This window comes from Limulus polyphemus, unplaced genomic scaffold, assembly GCF_000517525.1.
Source record: "Limulus polyphemus unplaced genomic scaffold, Limulus_polyphemus-2.1.2 Scaffold4194, whole genome shotgun sequence".
Classification (NCBI taxonomy): Eukaryota; Metazoa; Arthropoda; class Merostomata; order Xiphosura; family Limulidae; genus Limulus; species Limulus polyphemus.
The window spans coordinates 59,117-69,651 of NW_013669804.1; the positions used below are offsets into that span (position 1 = coordinate 59,117).

At 35.3% G+C, this 10,535-nt stretch overlaps 1 protein-coding gene across 1 annotated transcript in view; it reads left to right on the top strand.

Moving 5' to 3' along the window:
• Nucleotides 1–10,138, top strand: part of LOC106470744 (putative ammonium transporter 3) — a 19,121-nt gene extending 8,983 nt beyond the window's left edge. Inside the window, exons 4-7 of the mRNA XM_013931310.1 lie at nt 435–494; nt 2,698–2,771; nt 8,882–9,198; nt 9,797–10,138. Of these exons, the coding sequence (XP_013786764.1) occupies nt 435–494; nt 2,698–2,771; nt 8,882–9,198; nt 9,797–10,138 (793 nt within the window). The remainder of the gene's footprint in view (nt 1–434; nt 495–2,697; nt 2,772–8,881; nt 9,199–9,796) is intronic.
• The last annotated feature ends 397 nt before the right edge of the window (nt 10,139–10,535 follow it).

The window sequence follows — 10,535 nt, forward strand, 5'->3', positions numbered from 1 at the left end:
GTATGTTCAAAGATGATGACAATATTATTTCTGGATGGATAATGTAAGAAACTTTTATGCTCAAAGAAGATTCTGTGTTTATAGATGGATATTGTTAGAAATTTGTATGTTCAAAGATGATGACAATATTATTTCTGGATGGATAATGTAAGAAATTTTATATTCCGATATGATGCAGTGTCTCAGGATTGATAGCCTCAGAAGTTACCCAATCGATTTAGCATAAATTTTAGTTGGAGCTCAAAGTGTAGAATAAAAGCTTCGAATAAAAAAAAAATATATATTTTAATTATGTAGAGGTCGCTATAATTATTTTTCTCTTAGATTGTTTTGTTGTTTTTCTTTCTGATTAATATTAAGTGCTGTCTATATATATTTGTTGTTCTTAAAACTAATACTGCGACCAACGTCTTTCCTTCTTTTTAAATCCGCAGGGCGGCGATAACGACGATAAACGCATCCCTAGGGGCTGGATTGTGTGGTATCTTGTTTACGTATGTTTTGTTTTTTTTCCCTCATTTATAAGATACTTTACCTAAAACACTTTTAGAGAGGCGAATCACTATATGGTCGAAATACTAAGTACGTGTGTGTCAAAACCGAACATCTGGTATCATACACACGCCCCCTACCCTTAACCGAACTTGAAAAAAATAATAACATTTTAAAAACACAAACGTGGTTGCTCACATTTGTCCTCTAATGGCTCAGTGGAAATTCCTAAAGCTTATAACGCTAACAAGAGGGAATTCTCAATAGCCGCGGCACTTGAAATTCTTTTAGGAAGGATTAGAGTAAATTAATATATGAGACATTTTAAGCGTGGTCTGTCAAAAGGGTGTGGCCTCCTGAGTCCAAAACTGTAATTATATCTCAAATCAATGAAGAGATGACGGAGCTATGAGCTAAAAGTTTGTACTTGAAAAAACAAACAAACTCGGGGCCATTCTATGAGCCGCTATGTTGCGATTAAAAATTGAGTTTAAATACCCGTTATGGACACAGCACTGATAGCCTACTGTGTAGTTTTGTCCAACAAACAGAAAAAACATACATTGATTCTCATTACATTAATAACTATATATATAACTACAATCTAAACGTGACAGCCTATCAGAAAAAGTCTCATAGGTTTCTTCATATGCACGGAATATCACTAGTACATCTTTCTTCGAGTCATCATCAAAGAACAAAGGATTTTTATATTTGACAAAACCGTGAGAGTTCCCGCCTTTTTCTCAGTTAACTACACCTGTAGTGGGATAGAACCTTTATGTCAAAAAATAAATGTTGGTGAAAATTGAAATCATAGGTTGCTTGTTTGTTTTTTGAATTTCGCGCAAAGCTACACGAGGGATATCTGCGCTAGCCGTCCCTAATTTAGCAGCGTAAGACTAGAGGGAAGGCAGCTAGTCATCACCACCCACCGCCAACTCTTGGGCTACTCTTTTACCAACGATTGACCGTCACATTATAACGCCCCCACGGCTGAAAGGGCGAGCATGTTTGGTGTGACGGGGATTCGAACCGCGACCCTCAGATTGCGAGTCGAGTGCCTTAACCACCTGGCCATGCCGGGCCATCATAGGTTGCAGAAAAGATCAACCTTTCCGGGTCTAAAATCAGAAATATTTCAAACCCAACCCTTTCCTGGACTAGAAGAGCGAAAATCCTACACTTTCGGGTTGACTTACCCTTCCCAATGACCGATATAGGAAGCGCTCCATTGGACACACACATACACGCATGAACACATGCATATGTATTTTTACAAAGAAGAATTAAATATAAAAAAACACCTTCTTTGACAAACAAAAATATATAATATGTCACCAAGTGAAACAAGAAAATTTTATCCTACATTCATCACAACTATGAATGACATACTATTTTCAAGTTGTAGAAGTCCTCTGCTTAGATTTTAAAAAGTAACAGAGATGCTCCAAGTTTGTTGTTATGCGTTAAGTGTTATATAGGTGTTGTTCTTACTGTATGTTAGAGGAATAAATCATTCGTACAATATGATAACTGGTAGATGTGTTGTGGAATTATAGAAAATAAAGTGACGCTTTATATATATATTATAAAATTAAAGAACGTAAGAAAAATCTGACGATATATGTTGTAAGATTGTGGAACAAATCTGACGAAATATATATGTTAAGAAATTATAGAACTTTGGGAAAATATGACGACAACATCTTAAGAAATTATAGAATCTTAAAAGAACTATTATGTTTTTGTTCTTGTTTTGTTTTTCACACTAATGTCTTTACAACTTAGCACGTGTTTGGTGTTGTGAGATGTTTTACTTTCACATATTGATCTTATATTTATAAAACAAAGTTCCAGAAATATGTAGTACTGATGTTAATAATTTACTCTTGTGAATTATTCAGTCGAAAAGTTGTTTTAAAATATAAAATTAATTTGTAAAGCCAAATCTACTATTCGAATTACCATTTATCACCGAGTTATATCGGTTTCTAGTATTTCCCAGACTGATATAACCAGTGGCTGGTAGAAAATCGAATGATACTTTTTGATATTCACATTTATTTATTACTATAACATGTTTGTTATAAGTTAATTAACTTAATGATTGCCCATGTTTATTAGGTGCTATTGTAATATAAAGTCTTGTACATTACTCATTCGCTCTCTACATATATATATTTTTTTATTTTACATCTTCAGGTATTTTAAAAACCGGAAGTTTGAAATTGGAGATATTATTAATTCGATTCTTGGTGGATTAGTAAGCATCACAGGTGAGTGTAAAATTATTGCTGCAACAGCTTATATCAATGGGCGGGTTTGTTTGTTTTTTGAGTTATTCGGTGAAAATAGTGCAAGATCCAGTCCACTTAATTAAAAAGAAAATGTTTTAGGCCTACCAAAAGTTCGCCTAGCGATAGCCTAACTTCATAAATACCGCTAGTCACTTATTTTCTAACTTCTCCGGTATCTTCAGTACTTCGAACCCAAACTTAAAATTTACAAACTGATGTAAGAAACAACAGAATAAAATATTCGTTAACTTAACAGTCAGCCCAATATCTAATTCCACGATAGTTTAACAGGCGTTGTTTTTATATCACCAAAAATCATTTCATAATCTTTCAACAATATTACAGACGTCACGTGCTCCCACGTCACTCCGAAACTTCCTCTAGCGAGCAATGCAAACAGCTAAATTAAAATATTAAAAATAATATAGCTTATTACATTATGTTCGACCAAAAAAAAATCGTCACTCTGTGTTAGATATTAAGACTTTTATGAAATTAAAGATCAAAGTTTTTAAGGATATTACAAAATTGTACTCATAGTAGGGAAACTTGAAACCGTTTGGCTCAGTTTCTGTTTAAAGGTAGGGCGAAAAGTATTTGATCGTAAAAGATTCATTGTGAAAAAAAAAAAGACGTGAAAATGTGAGAGTATGTATGAAATATTCTTGCGTAGGAATAAGGTCGTAGTAGTTTGCTACGTTTCTTCAATACATAGAACTTAGAATATTATCAATAACTTCTGATTAAAGTAAGATCAGAACTAGAAAATAAAACTTTGTCAAACAAGAATGCGTTGTCATAAAATATCTCACAAGAAAACAAAAAAACATTATAATGATTAGAATGAATTGTCCATCAGTATAAATAAGAAACTGTAACTGAAGAAAGAGAATGTTCTGACTACAGTTGCGGGTAGTCTAACATATGTTGTGGAAGACAAAGATATTGTAACGTTCAGAAGTGGCATGATAGTGAGTGGACATCTATCAGGTGCCACATTGGCCAAGACAGTTTCATTGGTAAGTTGCTTCAAGTCATCAGCGGTTGAGTTTATTAGCAATGGAAAACGTTGAGTAAAATATCTCTTGCAAGGATGAATTGTATCAACAAACATGTAATGACAGAAGGAAAAAAAAAAGAGAAAATTGTTTAGGTAAAACTTTAAAGTCCAACATGATCAAACAATATTCCAAACGATAGACATTCAGTGCGGGACAACCCGCACCCATCTCCAGTTGTACCTTCAGCAGAAGGATGCAACTAATGGGCTATGGCAATGGGAAACCACTGAATAAACAATTGGACGGGATTAACAACAAGAAAAAATGCCTTTATATATATAGTGTAACGAGCATATTCATTGGGATAATAAGGAACTGGTGAAAGGTTCTGTAGTCCAATGAATCTCGTTTTACCCTCTTTGTACAAAGTGGGAGTAGACAGGTTTGGAAGAAAGCCACACGAACAAATCACCAGTCTTTTGTGGTCGGGTTGTGGGTTGGGGCAGCTTTTCCTGCTGTCATAACTTGGGTCCCTTGGTCTCTTTAGAAAGTAGGATGAATGCCGTAGCTTACCTCAGTATCACTTTCGATCAAATGCATCCAGCGATGCCCAACTCGTGCATGCTTGGTTTGAGTAACATGACGGAGACATCGGGCATCTCCCATGGTCACCACAATCTCCGGATCTCAATCCAATTCAGCATCTAAGGGATGAACTTGAAAGACACATTCGCCCAACACGATCCTCTGCCTACCTAGCCCCATAAATTGTGTACAGTATTAATGACTGAATGGGGGGGGGGGGCAAAACGCCTTCTAGCATCTTATGTATTCTATGCCACGTCATTTCATAGCTGTTATTTGGGTAAAAGGTGGCTCAACCCGTTATTAGGTATAGTTTTTAATAGAATGACCAACCAGTGTTTATGTTTGTGCGATAGGAGACGTCACAGATAAAAAATAAAATATAAAAATCAGGAAGTGTTTACCTTTGGTAGTTTACTTTTGTCCACAGTGTTGAGTCCCTCTGGTGGGACAGCGGTAAGTCTTCGGATTTGCAATGCTAAAATCAGGGGTTCGATTCCCCTCGGTGGACACACACACACACAATGTTGAAAATGCCTCAGTTGTTTAAATAAAATTCCACGCAGGAGCACCACCTAACTCCTGAACTTGAGGTTGATTAGTCTTACGCACATAAAACTTAGTCACCAGATGGCACCAAACAAAAGAAACATAATGAATAAAATGAAGCATTGAAATTGTCATCAATTCTGCATAGATGTTTAACAGAAAAAAATAAAATAAAAACTTGTGACAAAATTACAGTATAATTTCACAGACTAATTATTAGGCCTATGTTTAAACTTAACATGAATTAGAATGACAATGTGGTTTACCACGTGGATTCATTAGTTAGGTATCCCCCCTCTCTCTCAATTATATTTTTTGTGAGTGAAGATGCAACTGAGCAAATGGTTCGGTAACGAAATACGTGAGCTGAGGCCAAGCGAACGTGACGTTTAATACCATGCGTAGTGCTAGTCTCTTTGCATCAGACGAACGGTTTGTGTATTATGGCTCAAAATATTGAAAGGGGGGATACATCACCGTTTCATTAGGATAACTTTCCCAGTATAAATGTATAGAGATATACCATAATATTCTCAAGTAATAAAAATTTGGGCTCATGTGGTAGAACTCTGGATTTCGGAGCTGACGAGCCAGGTTCGAATCTGTGCGATATTTCAAAATATTCTCCGCAATTTAAGCTGTGAGTGCGTTATAAGAGTGACAGGTAACCTTTAGCGTGGATGATGGGTGGTAAGTGCTGCCATCTCTTTAGTCAGTAGTTCACAGTTAGGAACGGCAGCATATAGCCTTAGTAGCTTTCCCATAAATACACAAATATTAATAAAACTTTAAAATAATTTTACATCTTCAAATTTAACCAACTTTCGTTACAGCAAGTATTATTTTTATTTTTACATTTCATTAGTACATGAACTAAATAAGTATTACGTAATCTATGGTATATTAATATTTTGGCCCACCAGTGGCATAGCGGCATGTCTGCGGACTTATAACTCTAGAAACCGAGCTTCGATACCCGTGGAGGGCAGATCACAAATAATCCTTTGCGTGCTTTGTGCTAAACTACAAACAAAATTAATATTTTGTAATATTTTATTGTTGCAGCAAGATTTTAATCCCCAAGCGACTCAGTAGCAACCTTGAATTATGGTTCAATACCCGCAGCGGATAAAGTGTTCATAGTCTATTGTGGACTTTGCACTAAAAAAAAACACAAAAGCAGAAATGAAAATAAAATATTGTTTGTTTATATATTTTATAGCAAAGCCACATTGGGCTGTCTGCTGTGTCCATCACAGGAAATTGAACTCTAGATTTTTGACGTTGCAAGTCTGTAGACTTACCGTTGTCCCTCTAGGGGACCAAAAATAAAGTATAGTTATCTAATTACATTACGTTTTGTATTTCTTAATAAATATTAATAACTAATTAGGGAGACCCGTTTCTTGTCACTCTAAAATCAAGATACACAAACTGTTAAGTAAAACAAAACATTTGAATTTCAAATATATGACATCATCACCCTGTTGAAACCGATAATTTCTAGCGAACTCTAATTCCCCCTTTTCCCTCAGATTAAGTTGAATACAATTATAAACATAAAATTGAAATGTTTTATCGATGTTTACATCACTGTACAGTTTCTCATAAGGACGAGGTCTATAAGTGGAATAACCTTTTTACAACATTTTATTGGCTCCTCTTTTTGCATCTCAGTAATCCAAATCTTGAACAAAGAACAATAATTTCTTTAAAACATACTATAAGTAATGGCTATTTCATTGAATAACGATTACCGTATTCATGTATATTGGATTTAATCTGTTTACCGTTTATAAAACGATTAGTTAAAAAATACAGATGGCCTGTATTCAAAGCGACAATCAATCATATTTATCAGAATGTCCGATGAAGAATACAATATATCACAACATGCAAGGAAATTGTGAATAATGATTTAAGGTAATTTTTTTTTCGCGAAGTATTTTGAACATAAGTTTCAGAGGACAGCACTTCCAATTTCGAGGTCTACCAAGGTAACAGTATTTTACTAAGTAGTTCCTATTGGACAGAATTTTCAGTTTCACATTGCAGCAAACTAATAATTATCGGTAGAGTTCACGTTCGGTTGTATAAAGAAAGAGACCAACGTAAGCGGAAAAATAATTGAAACACTAACACAAAATGTGCAATATTTTCAAAACTCGAGCGCTTTCGAATAGTTTGACTATTCTTCTTTTCGTTTTGAAAATGGTACAACTTTTGTAGGTGATCCTGTGTGCTAACTACAAAACAAGCAACATGGTTCATCAAATAAAAACAGAAATAGTTTTCCTATAAATACGGGTGTTATATGTTCAAATTAAGTATTTGATTTAGGAAGTGATAAACTCGAAATAAAATTTTCGATTTTATACAAACTTTCTGTTCCCACTGCCACGCCCCCCAGTGGTACATCGGTATGTTTTCGGACTTACAACGTTAGAAACCGGTTTTCGATACCTGCGGTGGTCAGAGCACAGATAGTCCATTTTGTAGCTTTGTGCTTAATTCCAAACAAGCAAACCCATTTTCACTTATTAAATCACGTCGTAGGAAAAATGTTTGTTCATACTTTAGGACTTTTTATTTCAGACACGTGGATACATTAATAAAGACATGACAACAAGTATGTCACTAATTAGTCCATCTTTGCTTTGATAAATATAAAAGTAAGAAAGAAGTAATCAATCATATGGAAAGAGATAAGAAAAATAAAAGTGCGAAAGTAACATAACAACGATTTGTCCAGTTCTTTAAAAAAAAATACACCATTTTGAAGCAATAAAAGGCAATTACAAAAATAATTTCCCCCCTAACATATAGTGTATATACAGTCACGAAAATCATCAGGAGGGATCGTCGGGCGCAAGTGACCCCCTTTTGATGGTTATAATTCTATATCCATAACATCTTTCGTTCTCTAAAGTGTTTGTTAAACCTGATACGAACCTTGCTGTGGTTCATGAACGTGATTGTTACTGACTCACGGATTACTTAATTAGGCCTACATGTGTTATTGATTTCAAAAACACATGCGAGAACAAACAAATAGACGGAACACTAATAGCTAACTGGAGTAGCACTGTCTAAGGTAACAACATCATGGACACACACAAACATAAAATACAACAGACATCAGATCAACAAAAACACTTTGTTGTTGTTAAAATGAACTATAGAGCCACATAAAATTGCTCTAAAACGCTCTTCTAATGCTACAGTGTACATCTTGAATACTACAAATATATAAATATGGATATCTTTAATATTTTGTTTCAAAAAAATATATTACGAACTTTCGACTCCACCATTTTGGCAAAGTGAGGCCACTTATAAATAATTGTACATTCTCGCATGTTATGTTCTATTGATCCTCTGTGTAAGTATGAATAGCGTTAGAGTTTACGTTTATATACCCTTGACTTCCTCTGTGTAAGTGTAAATAGCGTCAGAGTTTACGTTTATATGCCCTTGACTTCTTCTATGTAAAGGTGATTAGCGTTAGAGTTTACGTTTATGTGCCCTTGACTTCCTCCGTGTAAAGATGAATAGCGTCAGAGTTTACGTTTATGTGCCCTTGACTTCTTATGTGTAAAGGTGATTAGCGTTAGAGTTAACGTTTATGTGCCCTTGACTTCCTCCGTGTAAATATGAATAGCGTCAGAGTTTACGTTTATATGCCCTTGACTTCTTATTGGTAAAGGTGATTAGCGTTAGAGTTTATGTGCCCTTGACTTCCTCCGTGTAAAGATGAATAGCGTCAGAGTTTACGTTTATGTGCCCTTGACTTCTTATGTGTAAAGGTGATTAGCGTTTGAGTTAACGTTTATGTGCCTTTGACTTCCTCTGTGTAAATTTGAATTCTGTCAGGGCTTGTGTTTATGTTCCATTGACTTCCTTTGGGTAAGTGTGAATACTGTCAGTGTTTATGAATAAATTCATATTTTCCAGCTGGTTGCGCTTTCTTCCGTCCTGGAGAATCCATCTTCATTGGGGCAGTCGGAGGATTGTTCGTCATCAGTATCCAACCGATGTTTGACAAAATCAAAGTCGATGACCCCGTGGGAGCCATCGCCGTTCACGGGGGTGGTGGTTTGTGGGGCATGGTAGCTGTAGGGCTGTTCATCGAGTCTGATCCCTTACTGTATCTGAGTAGAGGAAGAAAAGGTCTTTTCAAGGGCGGTGGGTTATACCTCCTGGGTGTACAGCTACTATCCTGCCTGTCTATCGGTGTCTGGAGTGTCACTACAACATTTTTGATGTTAAAGGTAACACATAATTATATCGAACAAGACACTATCTTGAAAGTAGCAAATGAGTTGAAATAAGTAAAAGTCTAGTGTATATGAGCGTCGTCGGTCATAAGATAGGTATATAGAATATATATAATAATCTGTTAGGTCCCGAATAATGATATATAATTATTCATAAAAAAGCCCAATTTGTTAACACTGGTCGATCCACAAGGAAACTTGCTCAGATTTATTTAACCAGTTTATTTATCTAATAAAGAATTAAATATTTGTTTAACTGGAATTACTTGTTCCAAAGTTCTGACTAGACAAGGTGCAGAAAATGCATTCGTCACATTTATTATAACTCTTGAAATAAGCCTTACGAGAAAACGTAAATGATTCGTCACATTTATTATAACTCTTGAAATATGCCTTACGAGAAAACGTAAATGATTCGTCACATTTATTATAACTCTTGAAATAAGCCTTACGAGAAAACGTAAATGATTCGTCACATTTATTATAACTCTTGAAATAAGCCTTACGAGAAAACGTAAATGATTCGTCACATTTATTATAACTCTTGAAATATGCCTTACGAGAAAACGTAAATGATTCGCCTGCTTTTCAGGGAATTAATATTTTTCGATGTATCCGAATGTCGCCCGTAGAAGAGGTCTTGGGAGCAGACTACATTGAACACAACATACGTCACGACTGCTTCCATTACGAAGACATGATGGAAGACTTAGAGAGAAAGGGGCATCACATACCAAAAAGAACCGACCGGGTCCCACCTCGAGAAGAGTGGGATAGATATCTTGTAGAGAAATATATACACGGCGCTGCAAACACGACGACCCAAGAACCAAAAACGAAACCGCCAGAACTCGACAAGTTATTGGACATCCTTTCGACTGCAAAGTTTCGCCAAGAACCTAATCACCCAAGAGAAAACTGTACCATTTTGTGACGGAACTTTCTTTTATTTAGTTAGATGTTAAACCATTCAACAGTTGGTCCAGATAATCTTGACCTCGGAAAAACACCAGCGTGTTTTAGTGTAGACAGTTCCATATTAACTCTTCAATAGTTACTGATTTAGAACTTTATTTAATTTAGTTAGATGTTAAACCATTCAACAGTTGGTCTAGATAATCTTGACATCGGAAAAAACACCAGCGTATTTTAGTGTAGACAGTTCCATATTAACTCTTTAATATTTACTGATTTAGAACTTTCTTTAATTTAGTTAGATGTTAAACCATTCAACAGTTGGTCTAGATAATCTTGACCTCGTATTTTAGTGTAGACAGTTCCATATTAACTCTTTAATATTTACTGATTTAGAATTATTTTCCTTGGATAGT